Source organism: Melanotaenia boesemani, chromosome 12 (genome assembly GCF_017639745.1).
Source record: "Melanotaenia boesemani isolate fMelBoe1 chromosome 12, fMelBoe1.pri, whole genome shotgun sequence".
Lineage (NCBI taxonomy): Eukaryota > Metazoa > Chordata > Actinopteri > Atheriniformes > Melanotaeniidae > Melanotaenia > Melanotaenia boesemani.
Window position 1 is genome coordinate 29,602,977 of NC_055693.1, and position 23,956 is coordinate 29,626,932.

The following is a 23,956-nucleotide window of genomic DNA, read 5'->3' on the forward strand; positions in this document are numbered from 1 at the left end:
GCCTAATAGCTGCTGGGATAGGCTCCAGCCAGGGTCTGGATGGCTGAATAGAGTCAGTGTTAAGTGGCAAAATGAACAAAAACAGTCCTCTGAAAATGGTCAAGTACAAGGCCTGGACGACCTGGACGACCCTCTCTCTGGTAAACCCAAAGCAGCACCCCCCCCCCCCCCCCCCCCACCCCCCCCCACCCCACCCCCCAAGTCAAGAGAAGACTACTGTTTAAATTTTTCAAGTTTTAGATGGAAGTTTGGCTGCTTCATAGCAAAATATAAAGAAATGAGAGGTGACTCAAGACTATTGCACAGCACTGTTCACTTAATGAAAATCTATCACAACCCTGTTTAGCCACATTTATACAAATATTAGTAATGTAATTACTACAACTTGAAAGCATCAATGTGACGATCAGTCCAAGTCAGTGAGGTGACAGCAGGTGAGAGATTCCTGTCACGGATCACCTGTAAAAACAATGGAGCAGAGAAACATTAGATTTAACAAAGTGGCCTCATCCTCAAGAAAAGATCTTATGAAAATCAGACAAATAACAGTCATTATTTAGAGAACTAAAGACAATCTAAACCACCATTTTTGTGCATTGTTATGTCACATAAATTAATTTCAGGTTAAATTATTTATCTTTCCTGTATTGTTCTGTATTCCCAGCATTCATAATCTCTAATGTGTGACTGATTCTGGCTGTTCTGTCCATCATCTTTGGTTTTAAGGCGAGTAAATTTTACAACAGGTTCACTATCTAGGTCAGATGATGGAATTGACCAGTGTCATTTAAAGCCAACATAATAAAACTAAAAATAGTTTACTCTCCTGCACACAGGGTTCTGTGGCTCTGTGCTCTGTGGGGCTTGACCTACATACCCATTGATAGAGTGGGACCATAAACACCCTGTATAACTTACAGAATGTGGACCCCTGGGAGCAAAAGCATTTAATGTATTTATTGCTGTGTGCTACACGTGCACTGCCAAGTCATGCATGTCACTTTAGCAAGTCACCTGGACAATTCAGAGTAAGTCAGAGGTCTGTTTTGTTAACTCAGTTGTTTACCATTTTAATTCAGCCATGACCTTACAGATGCATAGTTTAGAGACTGAACTGAAAACTCATTTTCTTCTGCTCCTGTTCCACTTATTTTCTTATTTTACAGGTGATGTTTTATTAGTAAAGGGGAGAAAACTCAAGACTTTGTTATGAGCTCCACCTAGTGGTTAAAGTTGAAATTACACCACAGAGCTGCGTATGTACTATAGCATCATAGCAATTGCATTGAGAAGCTTACTCAATTCTACAAACTTTTTACTGAATTTTCTAACTTCTATTCTATTATAATTATATATATAATCATATAAATATACATATATATATATATATATATATATATATATATATGCACACTGACACTACTGATCACCTTTAGCAACAAAATAATTTCTATACATTAATGTTTGCACGAAAATACACTTTCACTTTCAAATACACTTTGTTTTGTGAACATTTAAGTCAATTTTTTAGTCCTTTTAAGGGTTGATCAGGCTTCTTGAGGTCCCACCACAGCATGTCCACAGTTTCGGCTTCTTCTTCAGGTGTGGTTGCTGCTGAGTTTGGCCGAGGTTATTGAGTGCACACCTTACACTCAGTAATTGAAAGGTGTGCAGATTCTGTATCTACGAAACAAGCCCAAATCATGAGCCCTCTTCCATTGGAATTTACAGATAGCCTCATGTTTTTTTGCTGATATGCTATATTTGTTTTTTGTCTGTATGAATAATCCTTCTCACTGTAGAATAATGGACTCCAAATAGCTTGGAAATGCCTGTTAAAGTAGCACTACGTAACTTCATGACTTTGGCAGTTCATCTCTGCAGCATCCCAAGGCTAAGAACCTGCACCTCACAACTTTTTCTTTCCATGACGGCAGATTAATTTACAGCATCATCTCTCTTTACTGCACCATGTCACATGCTAGCAACCTGATATAAACGCACTGGCCATTTTGAACGTGCACATCATGGCTGATTTATTAAAGAGGACATTATTGAATGAATGAGAGGTGTGAAAGAGAAAGTAGCAGAGCAAGAGATAAAACTATGGTCAACATCAGACTGACTTTTACTCAGTAGAAAGAGCTCTGAGAAGAGACAGGATGCAACATAGATGTCAGATTGGCTGTTGTTAGGAGGGAACTCTGTCATTATCTGTGGGTTTTGGTTCAAGGTTTTGTAGTCCTGTCATGTTTAGTTCTGCTTTCCTGTTTTATATTGTTGGCCCGGTTGTTCAAATGTTATCCAGTTGAATTTTCAGTTATTGGATAGGATCAAATCTTGAAAATGGGTTGCTCAAAAGGGACTCCGGATCCTGAAATCGGCTTGGATCACATATTCCAATCCTGGTTATTATCCAGAAAGAACCCTCAGTTTGGCTTGTTCAAAGCTTTTAAGCAGGATCCGGATGACTTTTATCCAAAAAAACAGGATTATCCTGATCCCAACAGAGGGTAGGATTACAAGGCAGATATCAGGAAGAACATGCGGTACAACCTAACAGTGGATCAAATGACAGAACTTTTTATTTGGTGCATATGCTTATTTTTGTATTTTGCACCTGACTTGTTTAACCATTAGTGGTTAAAATAGGCATAGGCTACCTATTAAGCCTTTCAGCATAGTGAAGCAAGAATAAAACATAACATCATATTGTCCCCATGGAAATAAACCCCCAAACAAATTCTATAACAAACACACATACAACAATCAATCTTCCTGTCAGTCATCACTGCATAATCAGAAAAGAACCTGTCACAAATAACGTCTGACGACTGAATCCCTCACTACACGTCCCGTCCGTCCCTCACCCTGACAGAATGCCAGACGTTTATGGGGGTATTTTTAATCTTTAATCTTTAATCAAGAGCGTAATTGTTTGCTTTGAGAACAAGATTTCAGGTTTTCACAATGTAGAAAACTATTAGAAACAACTTATTTGTTTTATTAATGAGACACTGTTATATAAAACATAAAATGATAATTAGTCACTACTAAAAAGTTTATGTTCAAACAAAATCTGGGCTAGGAGTGTGGAGTCACTGTGTCAAGTAAAATAAGCGCACCATGAAGTAGGTGAGGACGATTTGATCGAATTAGCTCGTATTCTATTGGCTGGATGAGGTTTGACAGACAGCTCTTTCTGCAACCCAAGAGAGAGGAAAAAATATGCAAGAGCAGAAGTTTTGAGAGAGCAGAGAAAGTGTCCGAATATGAGGGAAAGAGAACAAGTCTGAGCGCAGAGTTTTGAAAGGAAGAACAATATATTTGAAAGCAAGAGGGACTTTCTGAGTGTGTGAGCAGAGTTTTGAGAGAGAGCAAGATGATATTTGAGCATAAAAACCAGAAACCAGAAAATGAAAACCAGAAACCAGAAAAAATACCCCCACAGACGCTGGGCTGGTACCGCCACACCAGGCTCAGGTGCGTCATCAACACTGACACAAAGAGGGACAGTCCGCCTGGTAGCGATGTTACGCAGGACAATACATGCACGTATTATGTTACATGTGGTTCAGCTCACAAGTAGTTAGGGCATGCAAACCTTTTCTTCAGAACTCCATTTAAACGCTTGCTTTCTGCAATGAGCAGTGTTGAAGCACACCTGGGCTGGTGTAACGCAGCAAGAAAGGGCGTCATTAGCCATGGTAGGAGTGGATCGATGCTGTCTCCTAATATGATGCCATCCGGTTGGTTGGTTTGGAGCTCTCTATACAAGGCACTGTCCCTCAGGATAGGAGCATCATGAACAGACTCCAGCCACTTCACCACGCAGTTTGTGTAGAGAATAGTAATGTATGTTCATACACTACTATTCACTACACAATACATATATCGTTTATACCAAAAGTAGTGAATGTTTATGGTTTCTATATGTTGTCTCACGGCTTGGCTCAATGGGTAGATAGGTAGTCTGAGGGTTGCCGGCTCAATTCATAGGCTGTTGAGCTCATGTCAAGGTGTCCCTGAGCAAGACAATGAATCCCAAATTGCTCCTGATGGGTTGTGGTTCAGCTTCCACCATCAGTGTGTTAATTCGGTGTATATTGTAAAGCGTTTTGGGTAAAACTGCTATATAAATACAGACCATTTACCATTTACAATAAAAATCACTTACAGTGACCCCATACCGTCTCTTCTACCTGTTCTTCACATAGCCGGAACTGATTTACATGCTGGAAATCTGGATCAGAGTGATCCATTCCAATGTTGCTTTGAACAACCAGGGTAAAAGTAAGTTGGATTACGTGATCCACCTTCCTGAAAAATGGGATTCCCAAGTCCGGACAACCGGAGTTGAGTTTTTGCCTTGTGTATTCTGTTTTGCTTTCTGCTTCCTGTTCGTTTGTACATCTGGTTTAATTTGTTAATTTGCTTTACCTGTTCCTTGTTAGTTCATCTCTGTGTATCTGTGCTCCTCAGTTTTATTTATTCCCTGTCAGTTCATTGTTGTCTTCATGTCTCATTTAGTTTAGTCTGTGTAGTCTGTTTAGTTTTGTGTTATTAAAACCTTAACTTCTTTACTACTCAACTGCCTGCATGTAGGCCCCCATCCACGCCTCAACCTTGATAAACTCTGTGAGAAAATCTACCAGAATTTAGTAGATAGACTTAAACACAGCCCTGATAGGAATATAACAAAATATCTACTTTAATAAAGCAGCTCACACTTGTTGATGATCAGTTAATCACCTGGCTGAAAGCAGTAAGGGTGGACTCAGGTTTTCACACATTGCTACTGTATTATTATTTAGTTTTAACTCAATAATTAAAAAAAAAAATTGTTTGTCATGTACTGTTGTTCATTTGAGCTCATTTTAAGAAATGGTGAGGGCCAACTTATTTCCCAAGATAAGATATTTCAAACCAAACAACTGAGCAAAGGTGTACTTCTGCATCAAACATATAATTAAATTTAATTTAAAAATATAATACAAGGACAACTTATCCTTGTATCCAACACGTTAAAAAAAAATGGGGCTAACTCTTTAACTCACTCAGCACTCGAAGCTGGGCACTGGTCTTTGCTTTTCCAGATGTGAACTCCACCACCCCGCTCATATCCGGGGAAGTTTGTCGGAGGGTCAGCCTGTGGACCGTCCCCATCTTCTCCAGCCGAATCCGAGAGCTCGGCTGCAAGGGCTCCCCATTCAGACTCCAGACGGGGGATTTGAGAACGGGGATTGAGACCTCGCATTCAAAGCAGGCTTCATCAGGGGCCATGACCTCCACGTCGTTCAGCTCCCGGATCATCAACAAAGACTGGGCTGAGTAAGTGCACAAAAGCAGGAGCGAGCAAATGAGCGTGAGGAAGAGGCTGTGTTAATTAAAATATCACACATGTTTTGTAACTTTTTAAAAAGTTTCCCACCTCCATATGTAAAAGCTGAACAATCAATCAAAAGAAAGCAAGACAAAGAGGACCAAACACCCAACCTAACACCTACTAGTTAAAACGATTGCATGCTTGCTGGTTAAATACTGTTAATAAATAAATATTAATAGATAAATGTTATCCAGCCCTCATTAAAAGTTTCTTCTTCTTTAATGCAGGGAGAGGTTAAGTATTACTAATTAAGTACTAAAAACAACTGACTGCAAAATGCTGAGATCATGAAGTCTCTCACCCTCCACTGTCAGTTTGGCAGAGCATGTGTACTCTCCAACCTGGACGCTGTAAGTGCCTTCATCTTCTAGTGCCACCTGCTGGATGTTCAGTTTACGATAACAGCCTTCACTGCAGATCTCAAAGCGTTCAGAGGGCAGGATGACGTTACTGCCTTTGTACCAGCGGATGCTACATCTGGGGTTAGACACTGTGCAGTCCAGCATTACACGGGTTTTCTCAAGGGCAGTCTTATCCTGCAGAGGTTTTACGATGTTCACAGGAAGCTCTGAAAAGGAGGAAATGTTAGTTCAATGACAAAGGAAATGGAAAGGAAATCATGTAATTTATTTAACTCATAAAGTCACAAAACTTGCTCGGTAATTCAACCAAATAGCACACAATCTATTTGACCCTGTTTAAATAACTGGTATTTTAACTAACATAAAATAGTTTTGTGACTGCATTTTTTTGCACTAGTTTTAATGTAGACCATTCTTTTATGTGTAATGGTTTAAGTGCACTTTAATTTCTATTACATTTAGTTTAATTTTTATTCATTATTTTTTAACATTGTAAATTTGTAGCTGCTATAGAGACAGAGATGCTGCCCAACAGAATTTCGTTGTATTCTTGAACAATGACAATAAAGCTTCTTCTTCTTCTAGTCAAAGACAGGCAGCTTTCTTTACACATAAAGTCATGATGTTTTTAAAAATACAACATAAACTCAGATCTGGGATTTGATAATACGTTTGAACTTTTTATTATTTATTTTTAAATTAGATATAGTAGGAAGGATTTTCAGTGTATAAATAAAATCTAGAAATGTGTCAGCAACAACAACACATACAAAAGAAGTTAGGAAAGGGTAAAAAGAAAAAAAACAGAAGTTTATGGAAAATACAAGTATCACAGTGATAAATTGGTGAGGGTATCACCATTAGGTATAAAAGTAGTGGGCATCATAGATTTAGTCTTTATAAGCAAAGAGGAGTCATGGCTCATCACTTATAGTCCTTTCACATAGGCCAAGCACAGATACAGTGACAGTTCCCAAACTAAATTTTGAACCAGCCAGTTGGGAACCTGTGAAGTTAGTTAACACTGAAACTAAACAGCAGCGGTTCTTCTTTACTAACCCTCACGCTGTCAGCTGACACAAGCTAGGTTTACCAAAACACCAGATCGTTGCATTACCTATGTCTCAATATAGTAAAAAAAAAAAAGAAAGGAGGAACGGCAGACAAAATGCTAGAGCTTCAGAAGGAAAAGAAAGAATACTGTGACAGTAAAAAAGACTGGAGCCAGATGTGTTGTTACTTTCCAGGTGGGCAGCCACTGCAGCAACCACAAATGAAGAAGAAGCAACAGTATTGCTTCCTCTGCCTGGGTCTTTACCAGATGAAGACTATAGGTTAATTACAGGCCACCCACTGAAAATAAGGTTCATATTGGCTGAGGTTCATCAAATACTGAAATTATTCATTTTGTGTAAAATCTGAATGTTGCTACATCTGTTATTTTGCCTGGCAACCCATTAAAATTTTAGCAGGCTAAATTTAGAGACGCTTGTGTTGACGTCTTCAAATCATATCAAATTTACTCGGTTATATGTTTATTCTGGGAAACCCAAAAATCAAATGGAGACTACTGAAAAATTGTTGATGACATGATAACATGATATAATTATATATCAATGCCAAATTTTAAGAAACTTTGACCCCCATTCACCAATTGTTCACCCAAGAATTTGTTTTACTTACAAACATTCACCAAAATCTTTTTATCTTGGATGTGTTCTTAGTTAAGAATAAGAACATTTTAGCACCTTCCATCTAACCATTTTCTATGGCTTATGTGGGGTTGGGTTGCCAGGGCAGCTGCCTAAGCAGGGAAGCCCAGACTTCCCTCTTCCAGGCCACATTCACCAGCTCATCCAGGAGGATCCCGAGGTGTTTTTGTTTCTAAATAACTTTCAGTAAAGCATTTTGTTATTTAAGAGAAATAGCAAAAATTGCAGATCGTGCCAAACGTTATAATTTCACTCAAGGGTAAAATTAAACAACTTTTCATTCATTTAATTTATTCAAGAACAAGTCAGAGTGAAGACAGATTTAATTCTTTTGCTGGTCTAAATGACACCATCGGTGCAAAAGACTGCACACATGCCAGAGCCTTTGCCTCAACCACAAGATTATCACTCCATAAATGTCTAAGTCACCTGTGACTTCCAGATCCACCTGCTGAATGTGGTCTTTAATAATTAAAAATTACTCAAATTTATGGTGGGATGGCTTCAGTATTCATGACGTTGATGTCTTTAATGATAATGAAAATTTTGCAGAGACATGCTTCTGTCAAGGCCAGACCTCTTCTGCACATATTACAGCAGCTTTGTTTAATGGACACAGGCTGTGTGCTCATGTCATTTTTGCATTGAAATGAGTGTAAAAAGATGTTTTCTGAATAATCAACCTTTAGATGTTTTTGCACCCAAAGAGATTCACATAACTAGATTTGTTACAAAACTGGACAAGCACTGAAGTGAAACATTTCTCTGTGGTATGTTACAGAAGTAAGCTTCCCCCCACCATCATCTAGGAAAGAGCTGGAACAGATTTTATTTTAGGACTGCTGGATTAAAATGTGTTGACCACTGTCCAAAACTTGGTTTGGTCCTGTTATTCCTCAAGATAGTGAAACATTTATTGCTGCCAAAGAGGACCAACTTAATTATAAATAATAAATTGATATTTAACTTGGAGTTTCCATTATTTTTCCCAACCATCAGTAGGGTCATTTTTTGAGTACCTTCCACCTCCAGGTAAGCAACAGATTCAACATGTCTGGCAACAAACTTGATCTCTCCAGAGTCTTCTGGTCGCACATTGCACATGAGAAGAAAATGTTTTGTCCCTGAAATAACAAAAAGCATTTAGAAAAATAAGATATTTAAAATAATTAAGAAAGTTTTTTTATATAACAAACAATAATTAAATAAAAAAATATATGTAAATAAAAACAAAGTTCTACTGGCTCTTTGTTTTTTTCATTTTATGTCTATTAACTACAGATTTTTCTGTTAAACATGTTCTTTATAGACAAAAAACACATTTAAAAACTTGTCAGGAATCCCAGTTTTCAAGTTGACCTTCCTGGCGGATCTTGATTGTGCTGGTGGGTTGGATCTGCTCCCCATTTTTGTACCACTCCCCTAGCACGTCCTCCACAGAGATCTCACAAACAAAGACAGCATTCTGATCTTCCTGGATGTCTAGGTCTTCAAGGCCCTGAAGAACCAGTAGTTCCCGTTCTACAGACAGAATAAAGATGCATTCTCCATTTAACATTTCATTTCAAGGCAGGAAGTCACTGAAGTAAGACTACATTTAAAGAAAGGGGCAACTTGGTACTGTAGTGCTTTCTACATGTGGATAGATGGCAGTGTTGTGCTACACTAGCCTCAACTAACTCATCATGCAGTTTTGTCTCCACTGATTTATTACAGGATATAAAAAAAGAAAAAGTTGTTCTGTAAACATCTGCACTTTAATTTAATTAAGCTTTCAGATTTTATAATACCTTTTGGTTATACATCTCTAAATATAATTCTTACCACAAACCTAAACACAATTTTGCAACTAATCATTTTTTTTATTTTTATTTCTTGTAAAAACAAATTTGACTTTGATAATATTCCCATGCTTTACATACTGTGGCCATTCCTACCAAAATATTTTAGTGGTACAGAGAAAAATATTTAGTTTGCAAAGTATGCCCATAAGTACAGTTGGTCTCAATATAAAATTCATTCATGTTGTTTAAGCAGTCTCTTTAATAACATTATACACCCATACAGGTGTTTAGCCTACTATAACTTTAGCTAGTTAGAGTTTAACACGTTCATCAAAGCTAACAGCCCTTTACAGTATGGATTTCTTGAACTAGCAGCAGTTGATCTTCACTTTTTTTTATTATTTATGTATTTATGTATAAACAAGCTAAAAACATGTATAATGAAATAGTTCCAAAAAGAAGCACCTAAACAGGACCTACAACTTTGGGAAGAAGAAGTGAACAAAAGAGAAGCTAACAGTGGAAAACCCAGAGAAAGATGGCGAACTCTGTTTAGTTGGCTTGGTGAATGTGGGGTAAATGCAACATATGTATTTAAAGTATTTTTGCTAAACAATTTTTAAATTACAGGGTATGTGTGGTATGATAAATGTGGGGTGTTACATTGCTATTTATGGACTTCTAGCTAAAAAAAATTTAAACTCAATTTTATAAAGCTATGTGCCCATTCTCATAAAAAGCTGCTGGACAAATGATTACTGGTTGACTTTCTCTGTGAAGATGGTTCCTTTTCTTATAAGCATTGGTAGCTGAAAGGTAGCTTCTATGCTGCTATAACTTTTGCACTTAATCTACAGGTCTTCTCAATATATGGTGATACCAGATGGAACATGTGGTACACAGAAGCCAAGTATTTTGGTAGACGTAATTTGTCTTTTTTTTTAAAATTTTTTGGAAACACACAGGTGCCACAAATCCCACATACAGTGTGCGTTTATATCCTTGGACAGGGAACATAAAAATAAATACTTCTTCCCAATATTTAATCAATCATATTCAATTATTCTACTATGACATATAAAAAAAGTTCACTGTTAAAAAGGGATGTTGGTTACAACCAAATGTGCGCCTGTGTAATCTTTAATATTGGTAATTTCAGTAGTAGTTAGCATGCTAACCAGCTAGCCTGGTTAGGCTGTAAAGCAACCTTATTTCCTCATTTCTAGTGGCAGTAATGAATGATGTAGTGTCCTTTATCCAATGTGAGAAAAAATATGATGGTTAGCTAAAAATGTTACCTAATCAAATATTGCATAATAAGCAAATAGGTGATTAAAAGAAATGTCAACAGATTAATATAAATCAGTGTATTGCTTGTAATCTGACTGTGGCACAGCGGTGAAAATTGGCCACTACAGTAATTTAATATCGTCTTTTAATTTCTTGATGTGTCCCACCCAGCCTTTCACCTGCCCATATTATCATGTCACACCACTTATAAACTACTACAAAGGCTCTTGGTTTGTAATTTGTTATGTTTAGAAAGCTTACCATAGACCTCCACTGTACAGGATGTGGAAGCATCTCCAGCATCACATGTGTAGATGCCAGAATCAGTGACATGGCATTTCATGATCTGAAGAAACCTTTTCCTTCCCATTGCATAAATGCGCAAGTCTTTGCATGGTTTCACCTCAACCCCGTCCTGAAAACGATAAATATATATATATATAAAAAAAACAAAAAAAAAACACACACATAAAATAAATAAATCCCAATTCAGGGTCCTGTATTACTGAATAGTGAATAGATCATGATACTTTATTACTTTTGGTTATTTATTCATTTATTTGGTTAGTATTCCAAATAGAAATATAAAAACCCATGACTTGCCTTCATCCATTTCACGTCAACATTATGTCTTGATAGTTCACACTCAATAGAGATTATTGAGCCATCAGGGAATTTCTGATCCTCCAGTTTCCTGAAAATAGTCACTGGAGGCTCTGATGAAGAAAAAGGGTTACGTAGTTAAACAATCTAAACCTGTGCTTGCATATCTGGTGACTTACAAAGGTAATGTGTATAGTCTAATGTGATGACATTTTTATCCAATTGTCATCCTCTGCATTTCATCTCCAGCTCAAAGGGATGATGCAGACTGAGTGACAAGGCATGACACGGATTATTTTATAAGATCAGGTTAAACTAGCACGTGCCTGAAAACACTGAGCAGAGACGTTGCTTTTCATTGGATCTCTCAAGGCTATTTTGTGTTTGCAATATGAGACCAGATAAAGGGAACAGTAACAGAGCTGCCACTCCATTCTATTATCATGCCTGCAGTGGTTGCCATTTGGCGCACATTGAGTAGATCACTTCAGGCACCAGTCTCTCTTTGCTAGTTTATCTTTTTCTATTATTATTTTAAAAATTAGGCTTTGTAGTATTTACATTATCTAAAAGTGACTTTTATTCACTTCCTTACCCTTCACAACAAGCCTTGCAGATGTCTTCTGATTCTCTACAGAGAACACAAAGGTGCCAGTGTCTTCTACAGATAGGTTAGAAATGGTGAGGCTGTGGACTGGGCCTTTGGCGCTCATACGGAAGTGATTTGTGGGCTTAAGCTGGATTCCGTTTCTGATCCAGGTGCCTGGGACGTTGGGATGAGAGAGCTCCACCTCAAAGGAAGCCGTTTCTCTCTCAGTGGTTTTAATGTCAGCCAGGCCCCTGTAGATGGTGACTTTTCGAGCTGCAGGGTGTAAAGCAAAATAAAAACCCCCAAAAGTTGCAATATGTTTGCAAGAATGGTCCCAGAAGGAAGAATTTCCACTCCAGTGTAACACTAAGCAGACATGGTATCCATTTTCGTTTACATAACGGACTTGGAATCTGCTATGTACATGGTCGTTAAACAATGCAAGCTGGCACACATCGACAAGCTGATTTTAGCTGTTTGAGAGCTGGGCTTTACATAAAAGCCAGCCCTGAAACTGCCAACATTTTTCACTTATTCTAACACAGATGAGCATTCCCATGGAAAAAAAGTAGTGTTTATTTTGGAGACCTGATGACAACAACCTTAGTTTTGAAGGCCAGGGTGTAAATTTAGATGCAATGAGAAGAGATCCAAATTCATAGGAGGTGCCAACAACAGCCTGAAGTCCTGACTTTCCCCTACCCACTCGCACAAGTGTTGAAAGAACAGCCTTTAATTCAACCCCTCACATGTGGATCACAGGACTAAGAAATATAAGCACAAAGAAAACAAGGATAAGTACATCTTAATCACTACAAGATGCAAGTTTTACAGGGCGTCATGCTTGTTACTTTTAAGAAATCAAAGTGGTTCCCGTTCTTTCGGAAATGAACATGTACAACAACGTGTTTGCTTCTTATTTAGAAAGCTGTTTTTTTAAACCAGTAGCCTGGAATGAATTAAGAGTGATTTAAACTGACATAAAATCACCAGTTCTTGTGTCAGAACTACAGAATTACAGAACCCCTTATCTGTCACTCAGTTCACCTGTTGGTTACCATCATATCCCAGTACAAGTCTTGCCCTTCTCCCCAGTCACTCAAATTACTCCTACTCAGTTAACTGAGATTTGTCCTCACAAGGGGCAGCAACGGTGGGTGTGCAAGAGGTGGGGTTGTGGGTAACAGTGGTAAACAAACAACAGCAGGGCATAGTGAGAACTCGTGGACACTCACGCTCCACGGTGAGCTGGGCTTGTGTGCGGTCATGGAGGGTCTCGCAGCTGTAGGTGCCCCGGTCAGACACGGCCAGTTTGTGGATGGTTAGACTGTGTTCTCGGCCCTTGTGCCTCAGGGTATATTTGGCGCAGGGGTGGATCAGCACCCCTTGTCTCATCCACTGCACCTCTCCCGAATCCACACTCACCTCCACCTCTAGTGTTGCTTCGTTGTACTCTTCAGCCACAACTGGTGTCATTTTCTTGGTGAACAGCACCTGTTGCTCTTAAAATGGAATTTCAGCAATGAATTATAGCATCTATCATATCAAGAATTTATGCATGGAAAGAAAAATAATACAAAATATGATATAGTTCAAGATAAAGCAGAAAAATCGAGTTAAAACTCTTGCCCCTGCAGCTGGACATTCTCACAGCTTAATATTAAGTTAGCTTAATATAATACAAAGTAATCATATATGCTCATTTTCTATTAATAGCATGCAAACATGTAAACTCTTATCTACTTTACCACAGCTCATAGTGGAAATTATGTAGTGATGACTACAAATGATTTATAATGAATATTATAACTGCTGTGATTCATCCAGACAAATTTTATTAGCACATAGTGCTAACAGACGGGTCAACAGCGACTCACCTTGAACCTGAAGCTCGGCCTCTGATAGCACCCCCTCTGCATCTGCTGTCACTCTGCAGCTATCTGAAACCATGCAGTTGTTGATGCAGAGCATGTGGCATAATCCGTTGCTGGAAATGACTGTGCGCTCATTCACAGCGACTTGCTTGCCATTCAAGCGCCAAACCAACTTAGTGTCCGCTGGTGAAACCACACACTTAAATGCTGCATCTTCCCCTTCACGGACGGTGATATTGCGAAGCTCTGCTATAAACTCGATGACACGGGGGACTGAAAAACATTTGGTTCAGTCAGATAAATTTTGTGGTAAATGTTATTTGTTCAAAGATATATTTTCCCCCCAAGCTGCTGTAGGTCAGAAGATAAAAGTGGCTTACTTTCTACAGTGACAGTTGCGGATGTCCTGTCATCTGTAGATTCACAGGCATATTCACCAGCATCTTCCTCCGTTACTTGGTGGATGGTAAAGCGTCGCTCTCTGCCTTGCGCTCGTATTGTGTAACGACGACTCAGAGAGATGTCCTGGCCATTTTTTAGCCACTGTACATCTCCTTTGGGCTTGTTGACCTCACATTGTAATGTAAGGCTTTTACCCTTCAGAGAGACCAGATTCTCCAACCGTCTAGTAAACATGACTTTCATTTCTGATAAAGAAACACAATTATAGAAATGTTCTGACAAATATCCTGTGTGTTAACTTGGGCAAGCGGTCTTATTCTTACCTTTGACTAAAAGACTGAAATGCATTTCATCTGTGTTTATGTCACAGATATATTCTCCAGAATCAGACAGCTGAACAGGATTAATGGTGAGCTTGTGAGTATTACCCTCACTGGAGATATGAATGTTGTCCTTATTCAATAGTTGGCCATCTTTCAGCCAACGGACATTAGCTCTTTCATGGCTCACAAAGGCGCACAGTGTGGCGCTCTCATTCTCATAGGCTGAGATTTTATTTCCTGATTCTTTATTTAAAATCTTTGCTGGTGGCTCTGAGAAAGAGAATTATCAACATGTTTATAAATCTCATTTACAAATATGACATTCTACACAGAAACCAAAGAAATTAAATCCTCAAACTTGTTTTAGATCTTTTAATCTTACCTTGCACCTCCACAATAGTAACTAACTTGTCATCGATGGCATCGCAGATGTATTCTCCAGAATCTGAAGGTTGAAGTCCAGAGAGAACAAGCTTCCTCACAACGTCCTCACTGTTGATTTTAATTCGATTGCTTGGTTCTAGTATCGCTCCATTGCACAGCCACTTAACAGTTGCATTTGAACGCGACACTTCACACTCCAAGATTAGGTCGTCTCCTGCTACCAGTATGTGATGCTCTGGATTGGCTGAGTTTCCAATAATCTGCACAGGAGGCTCTGAACATAAATAGTGATATTAATCATTCTTCTGGGTGAGGAAAATGAAAGATAACATTTATAATCTGCTAATGTGGTTACCTTTGACAGTGATATTAAAGACCATCTTATCGTCTACGACATCACAGGTATACTCTCCCGAATCTTCGAGTTCAGCATTTAGGACAACCAGTGATCGGAAAACACCTTGTTCTTCGCAACAGTATCGCACCGTGTCATCAATCAGCTGATTGTCTTTGAACCAGCTGACTGAGGCATTGGCTCTCGAGAGTTCACACACTAGAATAATATCATCTGACACTAAAAACTGTTTTTCTGTCTTTGCATCTGTTTTTCCCAGAATTTTTACAGGCAACTCTGTAAAGAAATAAGAACAGAAAAATGTTTTGTCTGCTTATAACTGAAGGCATGTTATGAATAAAAATTTGAAAAACATTTTCTCTTCTTGCACACTGAATAGCTCAAAGTCTCAAAAGAACGTTGGAGAGGATAAACCTAGTCATTGAAGGCTGTTACATACGCTGCGAGAACTTTTTTCTTCTTCTCGAAGAAATGTGAACAAAATGATGTAATTTTCCTCTTGCGGAGGTGGTTGGGGACATCTCGCAGCTTGTTCTCAACACATCAGCTGAGCAGAACTTTCTTCTCGTGGGGCTTCGAGAAGTACAGTGTGACTGGTCAGAATTTGAGGTCGACGTTGTTAACGTGGAAAAGAATTAAGTGGAACGCTGTCACTGCCACATTTCCCCTGATACAAGGGGTAGGCAAGTTGAGAGGCACACAACTGCAGTTAAGATGGGGGACAACAGCGCTGCCATACCTCAACTCTGTTCTGGAATGCAAGGAGAACTCGACGCCGGAAAGTTTTCTTCTTCTACTTGCAGTAAGAAGTGACGGAGAAGGAACGTATGTAAAAGAGTTTTAATTATCTATCTAACAAGTGGTATCGTCTCTAATATGCATTTTTTTGCTGTCTACAAATACAATATATACCATTTTTAGAGGTCATTAGCTGCTGTTTCTCCGCCAAGTCCGCCTTTGAGATTTATGCAACAATGCGGGCTAACATTAGCTTTGCTAAAGCCAGGAGGGTAAAGTCCGACCCATTGCTTATGCCAGCCGCAGTCTCCACCAGGCGGAGAAGAACTACAGCAGTATGAAGTTGGAATTTCTTGCCATGAAGTGGGCGATGACGCAGAAGTTTCGTGAGTACTTGCTGGGCAATAAATGTGTGGTTTGGACTGATAATAATCCCCTCAGTCATTTGAGCACAGCCAAGTTGGGAGCCACGGAGCAACGCTGGGTAGCTGAGCTGGCTGTGTTTGACTACACTGTGAGATATCGACCCGGGCGCAGCAGCCAGAATGCGGATGCCCTCTCCAGACAGATTCCCTCCAGTGACGATGCCATCATGTCACCCTGTCGTCCGGGGACCCCCTTTCCAGTCACTGTGCAGGCGGCTGTCCAGTCCTCCAGAGTGGCAACGCAATCAGCTATCTCTGCAGTACCTGAAAGGTCAAAAAGCGACCTAGTGCTGCTGCAACAAGCAGACCCTGCAATCATGTCCATCATGTTCCATCTGCAGCAGCAGCGAATGCCAGGCCGGATGGAAAGGCAAGCACTAAACCCTGGAGCTCAGGGCCTACTCCGCCAATGGGACCCACTGAGAATGAAGGAGGGACTGTTGTACCGGACTTACCAGAGGCCAGATGGGGGTGAGCAGGTCTTCCAGTTGGTGCTCCCGGAGAGTTTGCAGGAAGAAATCTTCCAGCAGCTGCACACACACCACGGCCATCAAGGAATCGAACGCACCACTGAGCTGATCCGTCAGAGATGCTATTGGCCCGGTATGAGGGCAGCCATTCGGAACTGGTGTTTGAGATGTGAACGGTGTTGTCTTGCAAAACATACGCAGCCCCAGGTACGTGCCCCCATGGGCCATCTCTTAGCCTCTAAACCAAATGAGATTCTTGCAATTGACTTTTCACTGTTGGAGCCTGCCAGAGATGGCAGGGAGCAAGTGCTGGTCATGACTGATGTTTTCTCAAAGTTCACACAGGTTGTTTCCACCAGAGACCAGCGCGCTTCTACTGTGGCAGAAGTTCTCATCAGAGAGTGGTTTTACAAGTACGGGGTACCCACCAGATTACACTCGGATCAAGGCCGCAATTTCGAGAGCACTATTATACATCAGCTGTGTGACTTGTACGAGATTAAAAAGTCAAGAACAACACCTTATCACCCACAAGGCAACGGCCAATGCGAGCGTTTTAATAGGACCCTGCATGATCTCCTTCGGACTCTATCGGTTGACCAAAAGCAGCACTGGCCCGAGTATCTGCACCAAGTTCTATTCAGCTATAATACAACACCACATCAGTCTACTGGCATTTCTCCATTTTTTCTTATGTTTGGCCGTGAACTTCAACTCCCTGTAGACTTCCTATTAGGCCGTATAGAAGAGCCGATTGCCGGGGAGGCTTGTAGCTGGATTCGCGAGCACCACCGACGTCTACAGGTAGCCATGGAAAGCGCCAGAGAACGCATGAGACTTGCTGCAGCACGAAGGAAGGAGAGGGCTGACAGGCAGGCCAAGGAAGAGATTTTGCCTGCTGGTCAAACCGTGTATCTACGGGATCATTCCCACAGGGGACGAGCCAAGATCCAGGATGCATGGGCCCCTGGAGTGTTCCAAGTGGTAAGACCCTCTGAGCCAGGAGGGGCAGTGTACGCTGTTGCTCCACATGGACAGCCAGCCGAGGTACGTCATGTACATCGCAGTATGTTGAAGCCGGTACTTGTCAACTTGTGCCCTCCCCCTGTGAGCAGGCCCATGCCAAGGGTTCGTAGTCTCGACTTGGATGAAGGCGGGTTCTGGGTTGTGAGCACTTCTTCGGCGGAGCCGGTAGTATCAGCAGAGAGAGTTCAGACCGAAGGCGGGGCTGTGGCAGCACCAACACCAGGAACCTCCACCGATGCCAGTTCTGATCATTCTAGCCCACCTGCACTAAGAAGGTCCACACGGCAGACAGCTGGTCAGCATTCAAACCCTCACCATTTGCCAGCAAGAACCAGGACTAGGGTAGATGGGGCTACGGCTTCCCAAATTCAGGTGTCGAGCAGTTCTCCCTGTGTTTTCTTTCGCCCCTGGCATTAGATAAATTGTCGGGACGCCAATTTAAGAACCCCGGGGCAGAATGTGGCCAGCAGTTGTTTGTCCTCTGCCAGCCACCGTACGAGGCTGAGCCCCTGCTTCCCTGTTGTACTTCCGCATTCCCCATTAAGGCACCGTAGCATTTAAGCTCCGCAATAACCCGCTACAGGTAAGCTGTGCTCCTGCTGCTTCATTGTTTCGGCTTTGTCATTGTTGCTGCCGTTAACCTGGTAGGTTTCTCTTTTTTTTCTGTCTACATGCTCATGTATATCGGCTGTGCTAATGTCATTTACGTTTTTTTATAGACGCTGTCTGATACAGCCTCTGTTGCCGCTTGGGTGGTGTCTACTGGTGGAAGGACCACGCCGAGTTTTATTTGTTTTTAGGTATTATATATTTCTTTATTTAGTAGTTTCAATATATTTGAGAGTGTTTCTGTGTTTTGGTTATTAACAGCATTTTTGTTTCTTCTTTAGAAGCCGTAGGTCACTGCTGTTTCTATTTGGGTCTATTTTTGGTTCAATTTATGTTGCGTTGTGTTTTTTTCTTAGGTCTAGCACCTAGCGCTGTATGCTGCATTTGTCTTATTTTTTTTTTCACTTAGTTTTCTTTTTTTTATTTTTAGAGCCCTTCCCTCAACAGTCAGTGCTAATGGCAGTTTTAATAATTTTGTGGATACACAGAGTTGTAATTCCTTCTCCATTTGCTTACTATATTGGTAAAGGATTCTCAACCTGTCAGCTTGTATTACAAGCTGTTTACTAATAAGTCTTCTGTTGACCTTCTCTTGTCCAGGTGACCTCTCTGGAGCAAAATCTGTTGTCTGGGTTTGGGTGTCCTCTCTGACCTAATTTCAAGACTGCAAGTGATGGGGTGATCGAGAGGAGCTTAAGGAACCACACTGCAACTTCAGTACATTTCCAGGGTATGTTGATAAGAAATATCTGTTTCTGGTCTTTTACATTTTACATGTATCCGTTATGTGAATTGGTATATTTGTTATTGCTTGTGTAAGGCTGTCATATTTTGACTGTTATTGCTTTGAGTTCTAAACTTGGTATGCTATTCTAATCAACCAGATTAAAAACAAACCAGGTGTCCTCATTTAGTCCTACTTACCTTACTCCAGGACGCCACAGTTAAGACTAACTGAACCAAATCTAAACTATATTCATGAAAACCAGTTAAACTTTCCACTTTAAATAGTTTGAATTAAGTACTACTCATGTTTTAGTCCTTTTTGTGCAAGATGCCAGTAATATAAACATGTTTAAGACAAATTACTTTCCTTTTACAGAAAACGTCATCTGCGGGTGCAATTTGTCCTGCCGAATTTGAGGTCACATTCATTGTCGTTTTTGTGACAAGACTGTAATCCGTAAGGATGACACAACATTACATCTGACCGAATGTAAAAAAAAAAGACCTCTTGCTTTAACGTTATTGCAACAGAAAGGACAGTTTCCCGTGTTGCCATTAAAATGAAGAGCTTTCAAACTGACTCGTCTCAGTTTTTAGTCAGTTATTGCTTTTGACAGATTTGTCATTGTTTACATTGAGCTTGCTGTACAAGCATAACAACTGTATTGTGTATGTGTGTTTAATTTCAAAATCATAAATTGTTCTTTCTTTTTATGTGGTTAGACTGCTGTACCCAGATGTGGAGTCTCTGGAGTGGCTGCAGTGCCAAAGGTGCAAGGGCTGGCTGAACGAACTACGAAAAAAATGAGCCATTCAGCTGTGGATGCGCAGATTCCATGACAGGACAAGGCACAACACCATTTTCTTGTTAATGTCTTTGGTGTCACACAAGAATAACAGAAGGAAAAAGCAGCAAAAGATCAACATTTTGCTAGCGTACTGCACAAATCTGAATGAATGTTGATTTAAACATAGTAAAATGCCAGCTTGGGAGCATTACTAATCCTAAATCCTTGTCATCTTTACAATAAAAAAGTATCTTTAAGTTGTCTAAAACCATGTCTTTTTAAGACAGGCATTAAACATAAAATAATTTGGAGGTATTGTAAATCTGATATGAGCATTAGTCAATTTTTAAAAACACGAAAACCAGTACTATAAAATTACATTTAAAAAAATGATTGGTCATGTAATTTATAAAGTCACTACAGTCATGTAATCTTTCATTTTTGTACGTGCTGCTTGAAATTCTTTTTTTTATGTATATCTATATTTATCATCATTGTCTGCAGAATTGTGGATACAGTTGAGAGAGGAGGGGTTCTGGCCGTGTTTTCCCAGAATCAGATAAAGGTAATTATTAAACATATTTCACTGTTAGTAATTGCATCATCTTTCTCTGATTACATGTTCACCCTATACTGTTTTTCTTTCAGACACTGTATAATGATCTGATGAATGGAAAAACTCATTGAAACAGACTGTGTCTGTGGCAGAATCCATCTACCTCTCTCCAGCTAAAACAGCACCTAAAGCTAAGGGCGCTGAATTTAAGTGACCAGCGGGTATATAAAATGTTATCAGTCACGTGTATATATGTGTGTTCACATTCATAACGTATTTAAATCTGGATTTTTTGTTTTGCACTTTTTTCCAACAGATCTTTGAGTTTCTGAGGGTGATAGAGGAGGTCACAGGTCTAGGAGCTAGGATAAGGAAAGGGGAGATCAAGCTTCTAGACTTCGTGTTTGATGTCATGCTCCCAGAGGTAATATGGTCAGTTTTGCTGGCTTGGGAAATGAGAGTAAATTATTGGTTGAGTTTGGTCATTATTTTATTCATTTGAAAAAAACAATGAAGTGAATTCTTTAGAGCACCACAAGGTACGATTGGATCATTTAACTGTTTTTCAGATCCTGAGAAGCATCCTGGACGAGGAAGGATTGACCCAGCTACAAACTGGGTTCATAATGGCCAGTGGCAGACTTCTTTAGGTGTAAACCTCCATTTTGTTTATTCATTGTTAATTTCTGACTCCTAAATTTGGAATATTCAGTTTTATTTGCTCATCATTTTTGTTCAATCTTTTGCCTTTTTTTTCTTTGTTCTTAAAAGATTTAGTGATGGAAAATAAAGTTAATTGCAAATCTGAGAACGTCTAAGTCAATTTCTTAATGTTACCAGTGTGATGGTGTCAACAAAATACTTTATTAATTTCAAAAAGTCATTTCAATGTTGACAGGGTGTTTGTTTTGTTAAGGAAACAATTATGATTATTAATTACTTAATGCAGAGGACGATGGCTACTGGCTGTAATGATCTCTTATACTTTTCTGTGTTCAAGCAAACCCGAAGAAGATTGAACATACTGTTTCCTCAGTGTTGTGTAGAGGGTGTGCAGTTGTCCTTTATGTCCAGCAGCTTATAAAGTATTTTCCTCTGGACAGTCACATCTCCCTTAGCTCCAGAACTAATTGGGTTGATCACGTTCTTTAGGGCTCAGGTTCTGGTTCTGCTGCCCCAGCAGATGCTGGAAAGCAGATTGCACTTTCTACAACAGACTTACAGAAGACATCAAACAATCAGACATCGAATGATTTTAGCTTCCTTAAGACGTACGCTCAGTCCTTTCCTCTAGACTACTCTACTCTAGGCTACTCAATTTGGGCCCACAAGGGACACAGCCTTGCAGGTTTTCAATGTCTCCATAATTGAGTCAGCTGTTTTGGAGCAGGGAATCCAGGGAGGTATCTTCCTGGAATTTATGGAGCTTCTCACAACAGAGCAGCGGAATTTTATCAAAAGCACTTGAGAAATTGAAGAACATGATCCTCAAAGTGCTGCCTGATTGGTCCAGGTGAGAGTGGGCTCTGAAGCAGGTAGATGATGCGTCTTCAACACCAAGAACATTAAGATAGGCAAACTCTAATCAGTCGTGAAAGTTGTTGACTTGCTTGGAGGTGAGTTTATAAAAGCCCTGAGGAGTGATATGCTGTCAAGTTGAGTTTAACTGGATTACAGGAATAACATGCTGACAATATGAAAATGCAAATGTTAACTGGATACCATGTCTCGTATATATGTATATATACATACTATTCACTACTAAGTTAGGAATATTAAACTTTCTGGTGAAATTGACACAAAATATATGTAGTTCACGAAACAATGATATATCATGAATGTAGGACATTTAAGTACAACCCGAAATGGTAGTTCCTTCAAAACAATTTATATATAGTTAACAGTGGTGGGTATATGCTACATAAACAGTGTCATGGGTTGGGTGTTTCCTGGTCTGATGGTGTCTAAATATACAGTTTACATACAAGCTGTCATTGACCCAGAATATTTTCTGGTCCATTCATGGTTCAGACACTTCTTTTGGTTTATTTGTGGTTAATAATCTTAATGAAGAGCTGTTGGGCAATAAAAACAAAAGTTTATTAATAAAGGTTATAGTGCAACACAGACATATTCTGACATCCAAAGCCAAATATCCTTAATTTGTAAGTTTATTTGTTCTATTAATGTTGTGTAAATATTGGAATGTTTTAATATTTGAATAAGCACATTGGAGATCAGTAAAGATACACGTGTTTATTAAATGTCAGTTTTGAAGCATTTCAAGAGCATTAGAGTAACGACAGTCAACTCTAACCGTTTCATGTTTGATTCCAGATGAATTACATTCTCTTATGGGTGCGATGGTGTATGAAAAGTGTTTTGCTGCCTAATTGTCCTGTACATGAAATGTGCTATACAAGTAAACTGCCTTGCCTAATTTAAGCAGGACTTTTAAATCTGAGAAATATAATGATTATGTTAATTATAGGCCGAATAATAATTATCTTTAGTATTAAATGGACAACCACATCTACTTTTGACTGAAACATTGATATTTTTTTCCATTTATTATGTAATCAACTTACTGTAAACAAACACTGTTGAACGTCTGTCTGTGATTATTATTGAACAATTACATAGCAGTTGTTTAATTTTTTCCACCATAAATTAGAAAATGACAAAGAAAAAAAACAAACCTAGTCAGCTGCAAAATTCATAAACACATAATCCCGTTTTAATGCAACAACCGTCCACTGCTCTCTTGCCATTACCAATATGGCAGACGCATTGTTCGTGTCCTAGCAACGGGCCGAAGCGGTGTCTGTTTTTGCCGAAGAACAATTTCCGGTGGCGATGTCACGTGACTTCCGGAATAGAGTTGAGATATGGCGGCACTGTTGTCAGCCATCTTAATTGCAGTTGGGTACTCCTGGTCAAGTTTGGTCCCAGAAAGTTGCAGTCCTGCCAGTTTTTGATGTTTCCCTGCTCAAACCCGCCTGATTTAAATTGAATGGATCCAAAGGCTTATCAAGTTCTGCTCAATGAGTCCTTCATTCAAATGAAGGAGTCACTGAGCAGAACTGGTTTGTGTCAAGGTTGTGCTTACATCAAATACCCCTACTTACAGAATCTGGGAATTACCAGCTTTCTTTATTGGGTAAAATCAGAGATAGTGGCCTTTTTAAAGAAAAATTGTTATGCATTTGATTTCTACTTGGTAGTTGGATCTTACCAGTAGGAAATGCAACAAGAACACCTCGAGATCAAATATCCAACTGGGAAGTTCGGGAAGACCTCACTAGCTCTGACTTCACCATTAAAGATGGCTGCTAATTCCCAGATGTGATTTCAGATCTGCTGAGAACACACTTCCCTGACTTTCCAAGTCGAAAAGAAAAATTTAGAAAAAGACCCGTTATCTGGATAAATGTTTGTAATCTGATTTCTCATTTTGGATAAGGAAACAAAAAAGAGATAACTTGATTTTTTTTTTTTTTTTTTTTTTTTTTTGAAAAATGAACTGCCTGAATGTACCTAGACCAACAAGAATC

The 23,956-nt window shown here is 39.5% G+C and overlaps 1 protein-coding gene and 1 long non-coding RNA gene across 4 annotated transcripts in view; one reads left to right on the plus strand and one right to left on the minus strand.

Moving 5' to 3' along the window:
- Positions 1-204: 204 nt before the first annotated feature.
- Positions 205-23,956, minus strand: part of obsl1b (obscurin like cytoskeletal adaptor 1b) — a 47,312-nt gene continuing 23,560 nt past the window's right edge. The window contains exons 12-23 of the mRNA XM_042001358.1: positions 15,065-15,340; positions 14,708-14,983; positions 13,604-13,873; positions 12,962-13,228; positions 11,733-11,999; positions 11,138-11,250; positions 10,796-10,949; positions 8,820-8,981; positions 8,480-8,584; positions 5,688-5,954; positions 5,058-5,327; positions 205-459 (exon numbers count right to left, since the gene is read on the minus strand). Coding sequence (XP_041857292.1) covers positions 449-459; positions 5,058-5,327; positions 5,688-5,954; positions 8,480-8,584; positions 8,820-8,981; positions 10,796-10,949; positions 11,138-11,250; positions 11,733-11,999; positions 12,962-13,228; positions 13,604-13,873; positions 14,708-14,983; positions 15,065-15,340 — 2,438 coding nt within the window. The 3' untranslated portion in view covers positions 205-448. The remainder of the gene's footprint in view (positions 460-5,057; positions 5,328-5,687; positions 5,955-8,479; positions 8,585-8,819; positions 8,982-10,795; positions 10,950-11,137; positions 11,251-11,732; positions 12,000-12,961; positions 13,229-13,603; positions 13,874-14,707; positions 14,984-15,064; positions 15,341-23,956) is intronic.
- On the plus strand, positions 18,259-21,151 carry LOC121650077. Of its 3 annotated transcripts, none has more exons than XR_006012207.1 (8): positions 18,259-18,306; positions 18,443-18,523; positions 18,933-19,062; positions 19,435-19,515; positions 19,782-20,411; positions 20,495-20,623; positions 20,719-20,826; positions 20,972-21,151. It is a non-coding gene; the product is annotated as an uncharacterized LOC121650077 (long non-coding RNA). The 3 variants fall into 3 exon arrangements; XR_006012206.1 differs by having other exon boundaries at positions 18,266-18,367; XR_006012208.1 differs by lacking the exon at positions 19,435-19,515 and having other exon boundaries at positions 18,266-18,367.